Here is a 20,538-nt window from a genome sequence, read left to right as displayed (position 1 = left end):
GCAGCAGGCAGGTGATGGAGCTGGGATCAGAACCCACGTCTTCTGCCTTTCTGGCCCATTCTCTTTCCACCAGGCCATGCTGCTGCCCATGTTCTTGTCATGCTCTTGACAAACTCCACGTTATGGAAGACTTAACTTTATGATATGCGGTGTCCAACACAGCAAGTATACTACTACTGTTTCTTTTGACTCTATAATGCGGTTGATTCTGACATAAGTGCTGCCAGAAGAACATTCTCAAATTCTCTCATTAAGTTCTATCCAGAGCATGAAGTGAAAACTTGTGTTTCAGGAAAACCAGCTGTACACAAGTGTTAAAGATAGGGGCACAGACAAAAGCCGAAGGGGTGGATTTTTAAAATATTGCTGACTTGAGCAAATATTACTATCAAGCCTAGAGAAATCGCCATTGGTAGGGGACTCTAAATTGGTGTGGCTGCCAGTTTTGGGGATGTTATTAACAGATGCTGGGATGGTTTAGGGGAGGGATCTTTAGTACTCCTGTACAGTCTTGCTCTTCCTCTTCTGGATGCCTGGAATCATGTCAGTTCTGCCCCTAAACTTCAGATTAGGAACTTTCTTCGGCCATGTTTTGTGGGGACCAGCAGTCAAAATGCGCTCCTTTGAGAGAGTCTTATAGCCTTGTAATCCTGAGGTAGAGAAGCAGCGTGGCTTAGTGGAAAGAGCATGGGCATGGAAATCCAAAGGTTGTGGGTTCCAATCCTGGCTCCACCACTTGTCAGCTGTGTGACTTTGGGCAAGGCACTTAACTTCTCTGGGCCTCAGTTACCTCATCTGTAAAATGGGGATTAAGATTGTGAGCCCCACATGGAACAACATGATCACCTTGTATCCCCCCCCCAGAGCTTATAGCAGTGCTTTGCACATAGTAAGCACATAACAAATACCATCATTATTATTACCCCAGTGCTTAGAACAGTGTGTGGCACATAGTAAGTGCTTAAATACCATTATCATTATTGTTATTATTTTTTTTATCCATAAACTGCCACGATGTTTAGGGACACCCTAGTATTGGTAGCCTTAGTAAAGTACTTGCTGATATTGGAGAGTTTGGCAAGGTTTTGGACACCCCAGGCATCTCAAGGTTTTGTAAGAGATTAATGCCTTCTGCCTAAAATCAAATACCTGTAACAATAAAGATCACGTTTTCCTCTGTGTTCAAAAGCCAGGCAAGGTCTGAAATGCAGTTCAGCACTAATTCAAATGGAATGGATCTTAGATACAACTTGAAGGAAATGAAACAAGCGTATTCCAGCTTGTAGTATCATGCACTTTTTAGAAATGTCAGTCTTCATAGAATTTAGTGAACAAGGATGAACAGAAGCTTTAGAGATCTGATATACTCTTTTGCTGAGATCTGATATGCTCTTTTAATGAAACAGATGAACACTATTTGTTTTCAATAAGGATATATCCAAATCTCATTGAGAAAATAATGATTTGTATGCAGTAGCATGTCTAGATTCTGCAGAGCTATGAAAACAATAAGAAATGAAAGGCAGTCTTCTCTGGCTTTTAGGTTTAAAATAGCACTGATCAAGGAAATACAAAGCGAGCAATAAGAAGTAGAGATGGTAAAATTACAAATTCAACATTAGATTTTTCTGTTAAGGAAAAATGTTAAAATGAATTGTAAATTAAGGCTTTCAAAAAAAGTATCATACTTTGATTTGGGGGTGGAAATGAATTCTATCCACTCCACATTTGCAGCAAACTCAAAGACAGTGTGATATAACCAGGCCTAAAAATAATGGTGCTTTACTGTCACTGTATATTCTAAAAACTGAGAGCTATTTCTGTGAGGGAGTGAGTGCAATTGCTAAGTTTCAACGAGAGGTGTGAGCAATGAATAACAGATGAGCGAATCATAAGCAAAGTCCAGTGAAACTGAGGGGAGTGATGAGAGCCAACTGGCATGAAGTAGGGGAAGAAGGCAGGTAAATAGGTTGTGACAGTTGGTCCTCTGGAAAAAATGGCACTTATTTCCTCTCCTTCCTCTTGTCTCTATATCTTCCTCTCCCTGTTCTGCCCGTCACTATTTCTCTCTGCCTCTCAGGGTTACTCTCCAGAGCAAGTGCTAGGAGAGAGCCTCGCCTCCATGACCTGTTTCCAAGTGTGGGGAATGTCAGGCCGGGTCACCAGTTAATCAGTGATCCAGGAACAGCACTACTAACGCAGTGCCAACTGCTGCTGCTGTGGGACACTTCAAGGGATGCTCCATGATACTAAATATAAGACCAAGCAGGTCCAGTGTGAGGCTAGGGTTATGGCTTTGTTGGCCACAGTACCCCTGAGCCAGTTTCAGCAGTGGGGAAGGAGAGGTGGGATAAGGAAGGCCTTCCTTGAGCCTTGGACACAGGCTATGGGTCTGGAGGCTGCCCTTTAGTTTGGTCTTTTGCTGCCACTCTCCCATTCACCTTTCGAGATCCCACAGAAGCTGATAAAAGTGGAAACGTAGGCACCTAAATTCTGTGCTTCCTTCATGTAACTGCTATCCTCTGATATTGTTTCTGAAGATCTGAAAGATGCTGCAAGTAGCTGATATTCCAGAGTTCCATATTAGAGGGGACAGGACACTTGAAGGAATCAGTAGGGATTAGTTGCTTCTCTGCAGTCTCTCTGTGGTGGTGGCACTGTGTGAAGCCCTTTAAAGATACACACTTTTCCCATTTCTGACTTAAATTATGGGGCATCAGTGTCAGACTGGCCATTCAGGGGCAGATTATCCACTGAGCTCACAGAACCCACAAGCTGTTGGAGGCTATCAGCCAGCCTGATGACGTCCTATTCACTGTTACGCATCTCTGTAACTGCTGTTCCAGGATAAAAGTAGTGCAGAGAGTGCTAAGGAGGGAAATACATGCATGGTGATGAGGGCACACATGTATTGGGGAAGGGGGAACACTTAGCATTTACAAATCCAAATCAGATACAGTGGCTTGGTGTTCCTGAGATGATGGATCATGGATTAGGTGACCATTTTTATATGTTTGCAGAAAAGAGGAACAGGAGATTGTGTTAATGATGTGGAACCAGAAGTGTAGCAGTGAGAAGTAAAGGCCCTCTTCTCAGCATATGGCAGCCAAGTGTATTTCTGAACCCTTTTTTGTTCCACTCCAAAAAGAGGGGTGGTGACAACTGGGTCACCTTCCTGCCCATTCCCTTCCTTCCCCCTTTTGTAAACTTTAAGTTTTCAGGCAGTGGGCCAGTGAGTTCTCTTACCAGGACTAGAAGTGGAGAGCTAACATGGAGAAAGGTATGGCTTTTAGGCATTGCTTGTGACACTTATGCTCCTTTGAAATGCTTTTTCTGCTGAAGCTTTAGGAATCGCTTATCTTCAGAAAGAGGAGCAGTGGCTAGGTGGAGAGGGGTGTAGTTGGGGAGAAGACTGGCAGCGTGGCTTAGTGGAAAGAGCCCAGGCTTGGGAGTCAGAGGTTGTGGGTTCTAATCCCGACTCCGCCACCTGTCAGCTGTGTGACTTCGGGCAAGTCACTTCACTTCTCGCTGTAAAATAGGGACGCAGACTTTGAGCCCCATGTGGGACAACCTGATTACCTTGTGTCTACCCCAGGGCTTAGAACAGTGTTTGGCACATAGTAAGCACTTAACAAATAACATAATAATGATAATTATTTACTTTGCCATTGTGGATAGAAATCCTCATTTCTTTCTCTGCTTTTGGTCTCATTAACCACACTTACCATTTTGCAAATGGTTTAATCTGAGATTGTGAGTTTCTAGTTTTATAGAATGAGGCATAGAGTATTTTGGAGAGCCTTTCCAGTATATGTGTCTTAAAGTTTCCTTAGGATCAGGGTTTCCATTGCCAAAGCAGGATGGTTTAGGCCCATCCAGCCCAGGTGCCCTCCTTTCCTTGGGGGAGTCAGAATCATACTCATCTTTTACCTTTGTAAAATGCTCAGTATTACTGTGATATTCAGAGTTTCTTTTTAACCATCTCAGGAAGACACAAGGTGAAGGAGATTGACATGCCTTACCACAAGTATGAGTTAGCTCTGGAGAGAGAACACTCTGGAACAGACTCTGGGAAACCGGCATGATCTTCCTCAGCCTTTTCTTTTTGTCTTCCCCGGTTCCCTTCCTACTCATCTGGTAGCAGCCAAGGGTTTTGCTGCTACTTGAGGAACAATTGCCAACTGTAGACATTAGGTGAATAGGCTGCTTTAATAAGGGCATGTCTTGGATATGACTTTAGGCAATGGCAAATTGTCACAGGTGAAATGGAACTCTAGTTTTTAAAAATAAAACTGGTTAAATGAAAAGCTTAAAGGAAAAATGGTAGTGACCTTATCTATCTGCTCTCTTCATTGGCTCCTCTCCAACTAGCTCTCTTCATTCCACCCAAACTTGCCTTTGAATTCTGCCTTGCTCTCTACTCTCCCACCTCCATCCCTTCACTCTCACTGTTTCCCACAGACCACAGCTCTTCCCCATGTTCACAGCTCTCCTGAGATCCAGTAAGCCATCCCCAATTAGGTTCCAGCACCCCAAGCTGTTTAAATCCATCAGCAGTCTTTAGCATTCATATACTTAATTGTACCCATCCTCATCATTTACATGTTTATTCAGTTGTATATTCAAGTGTCTCTCCTGATTGCTCTTTTTGTAAATATTTGGTAAATATGTCTTTCTCTGCCATTAGAGTGTAATCTCTCTGTGGACAGGGAACTTGTCACTTCCTTGCTTTGTACTTCCCGAGCACTTAGTACAGTGCTGTGCACCCAGTGTACACTCAATAAACAATATACCAGTATATGTACGATTTAGAGACTTGGCTCCTTTGAACTCTGAAGAACTTCTCATTTTCTCAAGTGCTAATGCAAAACAAGGTACCAGGCTACTGTAGGAAACTAAATATTTGATCTGGGTAGGGGAGTAACTAGTTGTGCTAACTGGGTTGGTGAGGAAGTTTGGAAGGTATCCCAAAGTTGCAGAGAAAAAAGAGGTTTGGGGAAAGCATTTATTTATTCAATCGTATTTTTTTAGCACTTACTGTGTGCAGAGCACTCCCTTGGGAGTCTCAGTTGCTTTGAATTGTCTCTAGTATTCCACTGGATCACTTCTTAGCCTCAGTTTGGGGACGTTTTGATTTTAGGTCCTGTGGGGAATTGGAAAGCAGATCAGATTTGTTTTCTTTCAGCCTCTGGTGGAGAAGTCTGTGTTTTTGCCGAGCCTCAAATAGAAATGAAATGGATATTCATAGTTTAGGAGCTAGTTATAAACAGCAATCCAATCCCAAGCAGAAAGGTAAAGAGGAGTGGAGATGATGCTGAAGAAGGAATCTGGGATGGAATTTGGAGTAAGAAAGGAGGAAAAAGCAGCTGAAGATTGGGGTGGGTTTTTTCCAATTTAATTTCTATTCTTGTGCTAAATCCAGATGGTAGACCATCCATTGAAATAACCCAAGTAATTAGAGTTTGATTCTACTGCAACGCCTACTGACTCATCCAGAGCAGGTTTAGGATGAGTCACAGAAACTTAAAATTGGAGGCAACTGAAAGGTTTTTTTTTTTTTCCTTAATCCACTCCCCTACTTTCAACACAAAACAACACCAACACATAATCCTGTTTTTAAAGACCTCCAGGGAAGATTAAGAGGAGATCCTACTTCACTTTTAAGTGATACATAGATGTGCATGTCCTTATGGGGAAAAGTTCACTCTTTAAACAAAAACAAAATCCTGTTAAGGCAGTTAGGCACAATCCAGCATTGAGAAAATGTCTTAAGGATTGTAGTTATGAATAGTGGCTCATGGCCTAGAATTATATGCCTGAGCAAGCCTTTATTTTGCAGTTTTGCAGAGCAGTACCAAAATTGCTATCTAAAAGCTACAGTTATGATTTTCCTGGCAAACGGAAGTACAGAATTGAACAATTACCTGTAAACGTGATACATCAGCCAATCTGGGAAAAAAACACCACTCTTTACCCTAGTAGCAGATCTGCGTGGCTTGGTGGAAAGAGCATGGGCTTTGGAGTCAGAGGACATGGGTTCAAATCCCGGCTCCACCACTTGTCAGCTGTGTGACTTTGGGCAAGTCACTTCACTTCTCTGGGCCTCAGTTACCTCATCTGTAAAATGGGGATTAAGACTGTGTGCCCCACGTGGGACAACCTGATCACCTTGTAGCCCCCCAGTGCTTAGAAGAGTGCTTTGCATATAGTAAGCACTTAATAAATGCCATTATTATTATCATTATTATTATTATCTCTTCCCTTCTTATTCGTTAGATTATTGAATCTCAATTTTTCTGCATTGCTTTGGGCGATACACCTTCATTGTATAACTTAAGTTGTCAAAGTGTTTGTGTATTGGTGGGAAAGAAAATGTGAATGCAGATTAAATTTGTTTGCCACCATTTGTCTGTATACCATTAGTATCAGGATATAATCTTAATTGTCTTGTTTTTTTTATTAATCATTATGTCTTTGTAGTCAGCAAAGGTGGAGTCTTGATCACATAGTGAACCATGGTATATTTTGCTTCTCTTCTATGTCACTCATTAAAATATTTTGCCTTATGTGTTTTCTAAATGATAGGTTTTTTAAAGGAATTGTGTACATTTATCAAAATAGTAGTCAAGAAGCAAAAATTAAATCATTTTGTTTTCAGTACAATCCCTTTTACATTAGAATTGATTTGCTGTAGATGAGGTTGAGAAATTTCAGTGTCTTCCCGCATCTCGTCCAGTAGCGGGTCCAACTTTGGTAATGTTATTTCAGGCTCCTTTTCAGTATTTTCCTAACCTCCAGATGGGGTAACTGCATCAGGCAGTCCATGCAGCAGTACCGAAATCAGGCTGCCGTGTGCCAGTCGGTCAGTGGTGTTTGCATACTGGGTGCAGAACTCTGTATTAAGCACTTGGGAGAGTACAGTGCAATAAAACTATTTAGACATGAACTCTGTCCTCAAGGAGCTTGCAGAGTAGTGGAGGGACTGGCTCTTTGTGGCCACCAATGAGAGGGCCTTCCCAGTTGAGCTCTGCATGATCTGCCAACTCTTTTATTTTGTACTCTCCCAGGAGCTTAGTACAGTGCTCTGCACACAGTAAGCGCTCAGTAAATATGATTGATTGATCTGGCATCCAGCCCAATTTAGCCAGTCAGGTCTTAGCTCAGCCTGAATGGAAGATTACATCATTCAAGGCCAGTCTGGGTGTGAGCCTCTTCCAGTTGACCTGTCGCAGATAGCTTAGTTTTTTGAGTCATGTTGGAGAAATGTAAGAATATATAGAAAAGTGTGTGGGAGAACGCTTTCTTTAAGAGGGAAGCCTGAAAATGACCAGTTTATTTCCTTTTCTTTTCTTTTTTTTAAATGTGCTAAATTCTCTACATAGGTACAATGAAACTTTGTAGTAATGGTTGGCAGGGCTTAAAAAAACAAATGAAGATTTAATGAAGAAAAAAATCTCAGCAGTAACAGCTAACGAGCATGCGTCTTAAACCTTCATTAACGTGTTTTACAGCAGCCGGGTTATTCTTGATGAAACGAGGCTCGGAGAATTATACCAAGTGTAAAGACATGGTTTCTGATACTACTCACCCAATATACTTTATAATCTTTAATAGGTTAAAGACCCCCCCCCCCCCCCCCGCCGGCACCCCGGCAGTAGACGTTTAAGACTTAGGCTGAGAGTTAACCTAGACTTGTGTGTTTACATTGTGTCATGGATCTTAATCAGTCGTCTTTATTAAGGGCCTATTTTATGTAGAGCAAAACTGTCATTACACTACTTAGGATTTTTCATTTGTTTTGAGGCTTTTTGATCAGCTTCCATAGAAGAAGCAAGAGTAAACTGATTCAGGTTCATCTCAAATTTCATCAACTTTTGGGTATAAGCTGTTGAAAACCACCTAGATGAAAATATATTTGTGTTTTTCTCCTGTTAAAGTATAAGCTTTATGGGCAAGGATTTTGTCATTTCCCTATTCCATAGTTCCCAATCACCTAGTACAATGGATTGCACCTAATGGGTGCTCAGTAAGTGCTGCTGCTGCCACTAATACATCCAAGTCAAATAAAATCCTTCCGTGACAAGAATGGGGACACAAAGAGTTGATGGATCTGATGATTGGAAGAAAAATGAATCCACATTATTCTCCGCTGCTCTATGACTGGAGTGTGGGGGTGCATTACTTGCTCTACTTTTCTCCTGGCACCCCTTGTAAAATGAATTCCCAGATGTCAAATTAGCCATTTGTCCTGAGCTAGTCAGCAGAGGATTAGGATAGTTGTATTGATAGCTGGCTAGATTTATCAGCATCCTACAATGGATCTAATTCAGTGGGGTCTGGGAAGAACATGATTGAGTTTCAGTTGGAAAATGACCACTGTTTGGGTGTCAGAAAATTGCCTTCTGATCTACTGAACGTTAGTGAAGACATTTTTTGACTGTAGAGTCCGAGAGTTGCAAGAGTAGGGATAACTCAAGCAGAGCTCCTGGGCTGCTCACCACTGCTTCAGTTTCTTGAGGCTGAATTCAGGGACATGGTGATTAAAGTCTTTTCTTAGGCTTCAACTAGGTGTGTATTTCAGGTGATCACAAGGAGATAGCAGGGCTGTTGGCTTTGCTAGATCATCCTTTGTATTTAGTGAAGTGTCATTTACATACTAGTGACAGAGGAACAGTGCCAATCCCTTTTGAGGGTTCTTTCTTTAAAATGTAACACATTCTCAATTGGAATTTTGTTTGTCAAACTTGTAGAATTGCCTGATTTTTGGAGAATTTTTCTTTTTTTGGTGGGGGGGAACCGGTGGAAGGGTGGTGGTAGTGTGGGAGAGAGACCTGCAGGGACAGCAACATCATCAGCCTAAGCACTATTAGTTGCCAAATGGTACTTTCCAAGCACTTAGTACAGTGCTCTGCACACAGTGCTCAATAAATACGATTGAATTAATAAGCAGTTTGGTTCAGTGTCACATGTGGGAAAGCATGCAACATGAGAAATTGATTGGTTACTATAGACTGTGAAGGGGGAGTAAAAATTACAAGCAATTTGCTCAATATATGTTTCCCTTTTTTTGGATGTTTAGGGCATCCAAGATGGATCTCAAGTGTGCCCTAGAAGAATGTACAATGGCTCTAAACTTATTTCTAAATAATAAATTCTCAGAAGCCCTGGACTTACTTCGACCTTGGTATGTAGAACTTTATTTGAATTGCAAATAGCGTAAGACGTCCAATTTGAAAAATATGGCCGTGTATGTATTTTTAGCGTAAGAATATTGTTTTGCACTCTTGCCAAAGGAACCCTGGAGGTCAAGTCAATGCCGTGGCCTGTGGGGGTGTGAATCTCCTGTGGGAAAATGCTGCATGGGGACTTTGGTCTGAACCGGATCTCAGTCTGTGACTTCCCTGGAGCCGCTTGGAGTCTTTGGACTAAAGAGGCCCAGAATCACTCCATGCAGCAGCATCTAATGAAGATTTCCTGGGGTGATTGGATATCCCCCATCCACACTGATCCCATCCTGCATCCCTGGGGTAGCTCTGGAGGTGTCAGAGGCTCTGAAAGCCACTTATGGGTTCAGGTGTGAGTAGGAGAGAGTGTGGGACAGTCTGATTACCTTGTATCTGCCCCAGCACTTAGAACAGTGCCTGGCACATAGTAAGCGTTTAACAAATACCATCATTATTATTATTTACATATCCCAGCAGTGGCTTGTGGCATTGGAAAGAGTATGGCTTGCCTTGGAGGGTACATCGTGCTTCCTTCTCTGGCCTAGCATAAATGACAGACCTATAGAAGTTACCAGTATCAATTGTCATTTTTTTTAATAACTCACCTAAGTGCATTCATTTCTGAATTTGTCAAACCTACCAACACCCTAACTGCTGACTAGCCTTGCCTTGTCCTTGCCTCACACTACAGTGGCCTAATCCTTAATCCCCAGCCTATTCACTTCTGGGGAAAAGTAATCTGAGGGAGGGAGGGAATTCACACACCCCTGGGATTTGTACGATTTTATTGTAGAATGGTACTAACTGCTACGTGTTGTCATCTTTTTTTGTATGTAGGTATTTGTAAAGCTCTTATTTTGTGCCGGGCACTATACTAAACACTGTGGTAGATAAAAGTAATCAGGTTGGATACAGTCCACCTGGGGCTCACAGTCATAATCCCCATTTTACAGATGAGCTAACTGAGGCACAGAGAAGTTGTGAGTTGTTCAAGGTCACACAGCAGACAAGCGGTGGAGCTGGGATTACAATCCAGGTCCTTCTGACCCCAAGACCCGTGCGCTATCCACTAGGCAAAGCTGCTTCTCGAGTAAAATATATTGTTGGAATGAGGAATATTGTAACAGGTTATGCCTAGGGTTATTGTCATTTGAGAGCAAGATAAGGGCTGGAGTTTTAGTTTTGGGTTTCATCCGCATAAAGCTGGAAGTTGAAACAGGGTGACTAGATGAGCTCTCCCAGAGAGTGAACGTATATGAGACAAATACTCGGACTGTATTTTTATTCAGTGGCAGCAGTCTTCCTTACAGGAAGTAATCATTTTAGTTAAAAATTAAAGTTGTGAAGCCATCATCCTAGGTTATAGCCCTGGAAAGGTGGTGCAAGCTGTATTTAAAACAAGTTGTGAAATGCTAAGGGATGCTTAAGCTACTTTCAGGGCAAAAGGAATTGAATTTTATGTGGGCTGGCTTTTTTTTTTAAAATAGAGCTGCTACTGCTAGCTATTAACACAAACTGAAAACAAAAATCTGTTTGAGTTTAGAGATCAGACTGGGGATTTCATGGCCTATAAAATCTAGAGTTGAATAACTTATGGGACTCATAGAATTCCATGAATATTGCATCAGCTCATTTTTTTATGATGGAAAATGTTTACATTTTTATTCAAAGGAAAATCCAGAAGTAGCCAAGCTTCAGTCTAAAGTGTCACATCAAGGATTTAAAGCATATTTGAAATTGATAGACTTTACATTCATAGGATAGAAATTTCACTATTTCAGAGCCAGTATTTACTTTCATGGAAGGATATTCTTGAAATTTTTGGTCCTTCTGTGTTCTTACATGTTTGACCCCTACCATGCTCATCAATCAACCCTCCTCAAAAACTCATCTTCAGTGTGCTCCCTTGTGCCTACATAAAGGAGAGCAGTTTGAACTATCTCCTTGTTTTTTGGTTTATTTTTTTTGTCTGTCTCCCCCCTTCTAGACTCTGAGCCCGTTGTTGGGTAGGGACTGTCTCTATATGTTGCCGATTTGTACTTCCCAAGCGCTTAGTATAGTGCTGTGCACACAGTAAGCGCTCAATAAATGTGATTGAATGAATAAATGAACTGTCATAATTCCTGGATTTGTTGAAAATCCATAAAATAGTTTCTGGAGGTCTGAGTTATTCAGATCAAGTTGTATGCGTAAAGCCCGTAGCCATCAGTGGTAAGGATGAAGAACACAAATATTATTGCAAACTTTAGTAATAGTAGTGAACTAATTTGCCTTTTCTTCAAACCCTGGCCTTCTCTAGTGTACATTAAGGTCTTATGTCTTCCCAGGTCTAAAGAAAGCATGTACCATGCCTTGGGCTACAGCACTATTTTAGTAATGCAGGCTGCTATGACCTTTGAACAACAGGATATTCAAATGGGTATCACCACAATGAAGGAAGCTTTGCAAACTTGCCAGAGGTAAGCATGAATTATTTTAATACTGTATTTGAGACTGTAAATATAGGCTTTATTTATTATTATTATTTTTGGGGGGGACAAGTTTATGTGCATAATGGAACAATCACCAATTTTTTAATGGCTTTTAAGTGCTTACTATGTGCAAGGCCCTGTCCTAAGCCCTGGGGTAGATGCAGAGCGATCAAGCTGGACACAGCCCATGTCCCACATGGGGCTCACAGTCTTAATGCCCATTTTACAGATTAAGTGATTTAGGCACAGAGAAGGGATGGGAAGAAAAGTTTCAGATTTTAATTGGTGTGTGTGTTTGGAGTTATAAAAGAATGAAAAGTATTACAAAATATTTTAGATTTACTCAAAGCTAGGCAAGTATGGTCTGTTTCTTAAATGTAATCTGAATTATGGATATGTAAACTGGCTGTCATGTCCATCCAATTTTAAAGAACACTCAGCTCTTCCCTAACATGTATTTTTACTACATCTTTTGGAAGGAACATTGTTAGGAAATATACTTCCAATGATTCCTGTCTATCTGGATAGAATACAATGATGGTAGAAATTGCTGTGCATGTGCACATGACATCAATCAAAGCCCAAATGCTCCAATATCGGTTTTCTTAATATAGGGGTTGTCAACCAATCAATGGTATTTGAGTGCTTACTTTGTGCAGAGCACTGTACTAAGTGCTTGGGCGAATACACTACAACAGAGTTGGAGGACACATTTCCTGCCCACCAGGATCTTACAATGTAGAGGAAGAGACATCCATTAAAATAAATTATGGATATGTACATAAATGCTGTGGGGCTGAGTGTGGGGTATCAAGTGCTTAAAGGGTATTGATCCAAGTGCATAGGCACGTCAGAATGTAACCCCTATATTAAAGGAAAACTAAGTGTACAGGTTCATATCTGTAATTTATATTAATGTCTGTCTCCCCTTCTATTGTGGGCAGGTGTGTGTCTGTTTATTGTTACATTGTACTCTCCTACGTGCTTACTACTGTGCTTTTCACACAGTAAGTGCTCAATAAATGCGATTGAATGAATGAAGGTAGGGCATCTGAAGTCTAACCAGTGCAATAGTCCCTTTTTGATTCCAGTGTTCAGATGCATGATTTTTTTTTTTTTTTTTTACCACTACGAAATATAGGATGACATGCTTTTTGGCTGTTTAATCTTAGGGATCGGTGAACTAGTTGAGATTTTTAAAAAAAGAACTGACTTGAAATTTCATCTAACATCTATATTAAGGGAAAACATTCTGGGAGATTTTAAAAGCAAAGGCAGTCAGCCCCCAATTTTGAATGATCAAAACTCTGTTTGACCAGGTTGTAGGTATTGTATTTAAAAAGGGTGCATGTAAATTCCTGGTGTTCCTGTGGTATTGGTGAATAAAAATCACTGCGGATTTCACTGAAGATGCTCATCTTAGCAGTTTCTGGCACAAAGAAACTAAACTTCTAAGACATTTGAGGTATTTCCATTACTGCTTGTGTCTCAGAAAAAATGGTGATTTTTTGAAAGATCAGTATACTTCCTGACTTGGCCATCCTTCCAGTAGTTCACTAAGAATAACTTTTTCATTTCCAGTAATTTGGGAATATGAGTCCCAAATGAAAATGATCACAACCTTGTTACTCATTTTGTATGCTTTTTCTCCCTCTCCCTGTGTACTGACAACAGATTCAGGAAAAGAAATACAGTGGTAGAATCTCTGTCCAGTTTGGTTTCCAAACCATCAATGGATCAACTGAGTGAAGGTAAGAGTAATTGCATTTAACTGTGTGTGACTGTCTGTCTTAAGAGATCATAGTTCAAGCGTAATATGATTTGTGGGTGTTATAGAGTGGATTTCAGGTACAGTCAGCTCTCTGAAGATGTGGGGATTTTGTCTCTGAAGAACCCAGCATTAAGGAAAGCGGGCATTGCAGTACACACGCCTTGACTGACTTGGTGGGTATGTGTACGACAGCTTCTTCCGACATTGCATTGTGTTCTCTCCAGGCAGATGTATGTTGTCAGAAGAACCTTCCCTAATTCCTCACGATGCACTATCCCAAATGCATAGTGAAAGCATGCAGTATGGGAAAACTGGCTGTAGTGTGTTGCTAATGCCTAGAGTATCCGATAGGAGCGGAGATGTTTCATGGAGATGAGCAGACCAATTTTATGGTAGTTCAACTCAGAAACTAATGGTGGCATGGATTTCTAGGACAGGGATAACCAAATAATTTGCTTAATGTTAGCTTTTACATAAAGAGCTCTGCTGATCTCTATCTATTTAGATGGGTAAAATGTATTCCTGCAAATGGGTGGTTTATGGGTTGGTGTATTTCCATGCGGGATGTAAATTTTAAATTCATTTTATAAAATTATGGACAACAGAAGGAATTAACTAGAACAAAAGCTCATGAATTTGGTGTGTATAGCTTTTTTTATTTCTTGCAGAATCAAGGGGAATAGGAGGGGCTTCTTCTGGGGCAAGAACAAGTGGTCCAAGTGAAACATGCCTCTGCTGTAAAACCACTAGGGATCATGAAACCCAATAGATACAATTCTCCTGGACAGGATTTCTGACCCAAAAATAAAATCCCCCTCCTCTTCTTCCCTCCCCAGATTTCCAGCCCAAGTCAACTTCCTGCCTCCCCTGGTCTCATATTATCACATTTCTATTCCTTTATTACTTGGAAGTTGTGTTCTTGCTCACCCCATGTTAAGGAAAACTCACATGGTAGTATTTGCAGGGCCCAATGCCGCACATACTCAAGCATGTGCACAAATAGTTTCTCTTGACCCTGAATTGTGCTTCTTCCAATCATCTTATCCATGAATGACCAGGTTTTGTTTTTTTTTTTTTTACCACTGGCTGCCTTTCCACACTTCCTTAATCCCTAGAGTAGAAGGGCCAGACTGAATTGACAGATGGGCTTTTACCTTCTAGTGGGTAAAGTATTTCAGGTAGGTCCTAGCTGTCATATGCACACTCCAGACTACCCTATCACAACAGGGGGATCTCACCAAGCCCAGGGACATCGTGGGGCATAAGAAATGAGAGCTGGACAAGATGGGTTCTTCAGGTGGATAGCTTGTTGGGGAACACTTTGGTTGTGGTTACCCAGAGTGGAATGGCTGGGTTGGGGGGGTGAGGGAGGTTCCCCAATCCTCCAGGTGATGGTTCCCAAATGTTTGAACTAGGAGTTTTTTTCCCCCAATGTATTTTATAACCTTGAGCCACTCGCTAATCATCTTGGCCAAGGGGGTCTTATTAAGTTTTCAGCTGGGCTGTTCCTAGGAAGCCAGAATTTTTTTTTTTTCCTGATCAAGCTAAACAGATCGAGAAGTAAACAGCAGGGAACAAGCTCGTAATATAAAGCTATAAACCCTGTAGCCTTATGAGTCGCAGAACCCTTTTATAACCATTCATGTTCCCCTTGAACTCAGCCCATTTAGGCATCTTCAGTTCCTATTTGCCAATAAATCCTCTGGTAATAGTCTAGCTAGCTCAAATATTCCCATCTGCTCTCCCTCCCTCTTAAATTGTGGGCCCAGTGTGGGGGGAAAGACTCTACCTGATCTGATTATCTTGAATCTACCCCAGTGCTTGGCACATAGTATTTGATACGTGCCACAATTATAGCTATTGTTTTTCTGGCCACCTGAATGTTTTCCTGGACCAGGTACTGAAAATATTCCTTAATATAAGCAGATAAGAAAATAGAGAGCAGGAAGAATAAACCATCTATAAATGCGTATATGAGCCTACCCTAGGAACCCCACGGTGAGTGTGTATATATATATATATATATATATATATACATATATATATATGTGTATATATATATATATATGTGTGTATATATATATATATATATATGTATATATGTGTGTATATATATATATATATATATGTATATATATGTGTATATACTCAGTTCTTGGGAGCATACTATTAAAACAGAAGTCACAGCCCCTGCTCTTAAGGCGCTTACACTGTAAGTAAGATTTTGTTGGTGTCTTGGCTGAGGGGATATCACTATTATGTCATGTTGTTTGTGCCTTTGCTTCGGTATGTCTTCAAATGACTCCTCTACCTTTCTTACCTATATACATATATCCCCTTTCAGTTCACAATAGAGCCATGACTCTATTCTTAAATTCTTCTCTCGGATGCCTCCCAGTACTGTTACGTTGTGATGAGCATTGCCTCAGTGCTGGTGAGTTTACTGCATTCCAGGACCTCAGGACTGAGAATCCCTTCATCCCAATTGATGTTAAGTAGGATATGTAGGTATCTTGATGAAACTGAGAGGCAGCGTGGCTCAGTGGAAAGAGCCCGGGCTTTGGAGTCAGAGGTCGTGGGTTCAAATCCCAGCTCTGCCAATTGTCAGCTGTGTGACTTTGGGCAAGTCACTTAACTTCTCTGTGCCTCAGTTCCCTCATCTGTAAAATGGGGATTCAGATTGTGAGTCCCCCGGGGTACAACCTGATCACCTTGTAACCTCCCCAGCGCTTAGAACAGTGCTTTGCACATAGTAAGCGCTTAATAAATGCCATTACTTAACTGCCGAAGACACTGACTGTCTAGGTCTTGCAGCCATATACACTACAGTTTCAGGGATCTTTGATTTGATATGAAGCCAGACAGCCTGTTGTCACCAAATTCTGTCAGTCAATCAGTCAGTCGTATTTATTGAGCACTTACTGTGTGCAGAGCACTGTACTAAGCACTTGGGAAGTACAAGTTGGCAACATATAGAGACAGTCCCTACCCAACAGTGGGCTCACAGTCTAGAAGGGGGAGACATTCTTCCCAATGTTGGCCATCTTGATTTGGTTTTCTGTTTCTGTGGCTAACTGTGTTGTAAAATAGTGTGCTATCTTTAAAGCACACTAATGAAAGTTTTGAATTCTGTACTGCTGCTGATAATCTTCGTGTCAGCTGTGTACCTCATGATTTACATTTGTGAAAGATCTATTACAGTTCTCCAATGGTATGATGTAGCTATTTTAATTTCCAGAAAATGTATGAGCTTATATTTTGGAGCTCATAGTTATGAACCCAAGTCTAATAATTGGTCCATGTCTACTAGGCATATCTTTGGTTTCTGTTTCTATAATTGGTTTTTGGGAAATGATGAATCCTGAAATGAGCTAGGAATTACCCCGTCTACTCCAGTGCTGATTTGAGAGTTGGATTCAGGATTCTGTGGCACCAAGGTAGACAATATCTTGTCCCTGTCTATAGTGTAACCTGTCCATAACATAAAAAGGGCCTGGAAACTGTGGGAAGAGAGGGTGCTTAAATTCCATAGCCTCAAGCGCACTAGAGGAGCTGACTGCCTCAATGCTGGAGGAACTGATGATGTTGGTGCTGGCATGTCCTGTATCCAAAAGCATGGACTCCCCGCTACCTTCCTCTGGCCTGGACAAGATTACTTGTAAATCTCTCAAGCCAATTGCTATTCCAGTGGGAACTGAAATTCTAGCTTGTTTAGTCATTGACCTCGGTTTTGAAAACAGTGCCAAGGTTAGTATTTCAAAATAGCAACAAGATATGACTTTTGAGGAAGTGAAGGGTCTGTGCGCATGAAGTATGCTAGTGTCTGCTCATTCTGCGTCAGTTTGACTTTTGAACTCAAGTAGCATGCATGAAAAATTAGTCAAAATTTATAACCTTAATTTTATTAAAGTTGAATTTATCTCAGTATGCTTTTTGACTGTCACTAAAACCCAAACATACTTTGTTCAAGCAGAAAAAGTCAAAACATTGAACCACAATGTGGCATCAGTATGTGATTTGCTTTTCCATAGTAATTTTCCTGTACAGTCTTAAATGGCTAATGTTTTGCGGCAGAGCACGTATTTAATTAGGCTTTCTGAAGGGTTAATATATTTCACGCCCACTCATTGTTTCCACATCTGATAGAGTTGAATATTCAGGTTTGGCCGGTTTGTTACCTAGAATTGCTTTCAAATTGGCCTTAAAAGCAGACATTTATATGTAATAAAGAATGCCCAAGATTTGTTATGGATTTAAAATGTTAGGCAACTTTTACATGTCTATTCAGACGTACATTTCGAGGACTTTAGGAAAGGATTTTTCCATCTTATTTTGATGGCAGTAGGATGCTAAGAATGTAAAGGAAGATCAGAGACTTTAAAATTTTAGTAGCTATGGCATTTAAGCCTTTACTGTGCACCAAGCACTGTGCTAAGTGCTGGCTAGAAACAAGATAATCAGATTGGATGCAGTCCCTGTCCCATATGGGGTTCACAGTCTAAGAGAAAGGGAGAGCACATCCCTTATTCCTGTTTCATAGATGAAGAAATGGAAGGCTCAAAGATGTTTAGTGACTTGCCCAAAGTAGTAATGGTAGAGATAGTATTTATTAAGCCCTTATTTTGTGCAAAGCACTGGAATCAGGAGAGGAATGCCCTCTGTGTGTGGTGACTTTTCAAAGATTAGGGTACCCAGAGGTTGGCTCTGAAGCAGTGACAGGCTGCACAATAGTAATAGTATTTACTAATTACATACTGTGTACAAAGTACATAGTAAGTGCTAGAAAATAATACGCAGGTGGGAATTAAGCACAGTCCCTGTACCTTGTGGGCTTCACAGTCTATTGAGCAAATACATCAGCACAGAAAGGAATTATATGTAGATGCAGGATGGAGGGGAATATTGGTTGAACTCTGGTCTTTCCAGTCACACCCACTCTCGTGGATAGAATCTCATCATTGGTAGAGACTGTAATCTTTAAAGATGGAGGACAAGCTAGAGTATCTCAGCAAAAATATAGTGAAATCTTGTAGGTTTTAAGTTTAACTTATGTCTTGAAGGAAAATTATAATCTGTCATTTGGGGCCTTTTGTTTTAGAAGGGGTTGATGATGATGGCATTTATTAAGCACTTACTATGTGCCAAGCACTGTTCTAAGTGCTGGGGAAGTTACAAGGTGATCAGGTTGTCCCACGGGGGGCTCTCAGTCTTAATCCCCCTTTTACAGATGAGGTAACTGAGGCACAGAGATGTTAAGTGACTTGCCCAGAGTCACACAGCTGACAATTGGTGGAGTTGGGATTTGAACCCACGACCTCTGACTCCAAAGCCCGTACTCTTTCTGAATTTTCATAAGTAGCCCAGTTGATCATTTTTAAAAATGGAAGATTTGCTGGTGTAGCGATCTAAAGCCCTAGTCATACCTGCTTGGAGTTGGTGGTGTCTAAGCTAAAAACTCACATGTATTCTAGTCGTAGTCTATCTGAGTTCCATAAACCCACATCTCGCTATATGTGGACAGTGAAACAGCCAGAGGAAGGGGAATGTGGCTGGGGCTATGCCATCAGGGGTGAAGGTTTCTGATGGAAGAATCACTTAGGGTGAAAATAGCCCACTAAAGTGATGATGATAGTATTTGTTAAGGGCTTACTATGGGTCAAGCACTGTTCTAAGTACTGGGGCTCTGTCTTTCTCCCCATTTTACAGATGAGGTAACTGAGGCCCAGTGAAATGACTTGCCCAGGGTCACACAGCGGACAAGTGGTGGAGGTGGGATTAGAACCCAGGTCCTTCTAACTCCGAGGCCCATCCATGCAGCTACCCTGGTGATTCCCTGCTAGTTTATAATGCTAAAGCACTGACTTAACATATCATCAGGATTCTAAAAATTGTTGATGTAGTTGGCCACCTTGAAAAATTCATTAAAATTCTGAAACGATTTCAGGACTGCAAGGCTGGCTATGTCAGAGCCAGATGTGCCTTGTCCAGTCCACTGCCCTTCATTGATGGGATAAAGCAGGAATGCGTAGGTGGGCTTGGTCCTTTTGAACTTATTCTGTTAATCCATGCTGGAAGACGCAGAAAGAGACCTGGATACAGGTGTTGGAATCTGCTTCGGCTATTCTGGGAAACTCTTTCAACTCATAGGCTTTGAACATTGTCCAAAGTCTTAGGCAGTCATTCAAGAACCACTGTATGCATATGACTGCACCTTTGAGACATACATGCAAGGAGACATTGCATGTCCTTGATTTGACTGAATGAGCCAGGTATTAAAGCATGATAATAAACCTGAAGAAAACTAAGGGTGATGTATGAGCTTGCAAGAGGGAAGCCATGCATTTTCCCCAAAATTTATATCGGCAACCCAGAGAGAAATGCTCTCGTGGAATTTTGTTACTTGGGCAGCACACTGACCAATAATGCAACAATAGAAAAGGAAGTAGAAACTCAATCAAAAAGGCCAGCACATCCTTTAGGAAGTTATCAAATAGTGTGGTGGCAGTGTGGTATTAGTCTCCTGATCAAATGAAAGATCTATAGAACTGTAGTGCTTTCTAGCCTTCTTTATGGGTGTGATACTTGGACTCCATACATATGCTACAACAGATTGCTTGAGCAGTTTCATCAGTGTCACTTAGGGGCTATCCTCAACTTCAAAGGGCAGGATACGATCACAAGCAATGAAGTTATAGAATGGAGTCAGGGTCCTACACTCAAAAGCTACAATCATCACAACACAGCTGTGCTGGGTGGAGCATGTGAGGAAAATCAATCAATCAAGCAATGGTATATATTCGCTTGGGCAAATACAACAGAGTTGGCGGACACATTCCGGGCCCACAAGTTGACAGTCTAGAGATGAGCTTTGTGCTGTAGTTAGAAAACAGCATAAAGCTCTGTATTCAAGAAAGGAGTAGCTTAGTTGGAGTAGAGGCTCCATAAGGTTCGTGAAGCAAGGAAGTAAAGGGAAAAATGTCAAACCGGCAGTGGGACAAGGGTCAGCCTTCTTTGGTGCATAATGCAGCTGGGTTTTTTTGATCACACAAGTACCCTTGGATAAATTCCACCA

General features: G+C 41.2%; 1 protein-coding gene across 4 annotated transcripts in view; it reads left to right on the top strand.

Annotated features, from left to right (window-relative positions):
* TTC39B (tetratricopeptide repeat domain 39B) overlaps positions 1-20,538 on the top strand; it is a 131,598-nt gene that overhangs the window by 64,295 nt on the left and 46,765 nt on the right. For 3 of the 4 annotated variants that reach the window (XM_038769404.1, XM_038769402.1, XM_038769405.1), the window contains 3 exons: positions 9,080-9,184; positions 11,552-11,683; positions 13,370-13,446. In XM_038769404.1, the coding sequence (XP_038625332.1) occupies positions 9,080-9,184; positions 11,552-11,683; positions 13,370-13,446 (314 nt within the window). Of the gene's footprint in view, positions 1-147; positions 166-9,079; positions 9,185-11,551; positions 11,684-13,369; positions 13,447-20,538 lie in introns of those variants that run through there. The other variant, XM_038769403.1, reaches the window with a different exon arrangement.

This window comes from Tachyglossus aculeatus, chromosome X4 (assembly GCF_015852505.1).
Source record: "Tachyglossus aculeatus isolate mTacAcu1 chromosome X4, mTacAcu1.pri, whole genome shotgun sequence".
In the NCBI taxonomy this organism is placed as follows: domain Eukaryota; kingdom Metazoa; phylum Chordata; class Mammalia; order Monotremata; family Tachyglossidae; genus Tachyglossus; species Tachyglossus aculeatus.
Note: the sequence above shows the minus strand (reverse complement) of the source record. Positions and strands in the feature narration are given on the sequence as shown.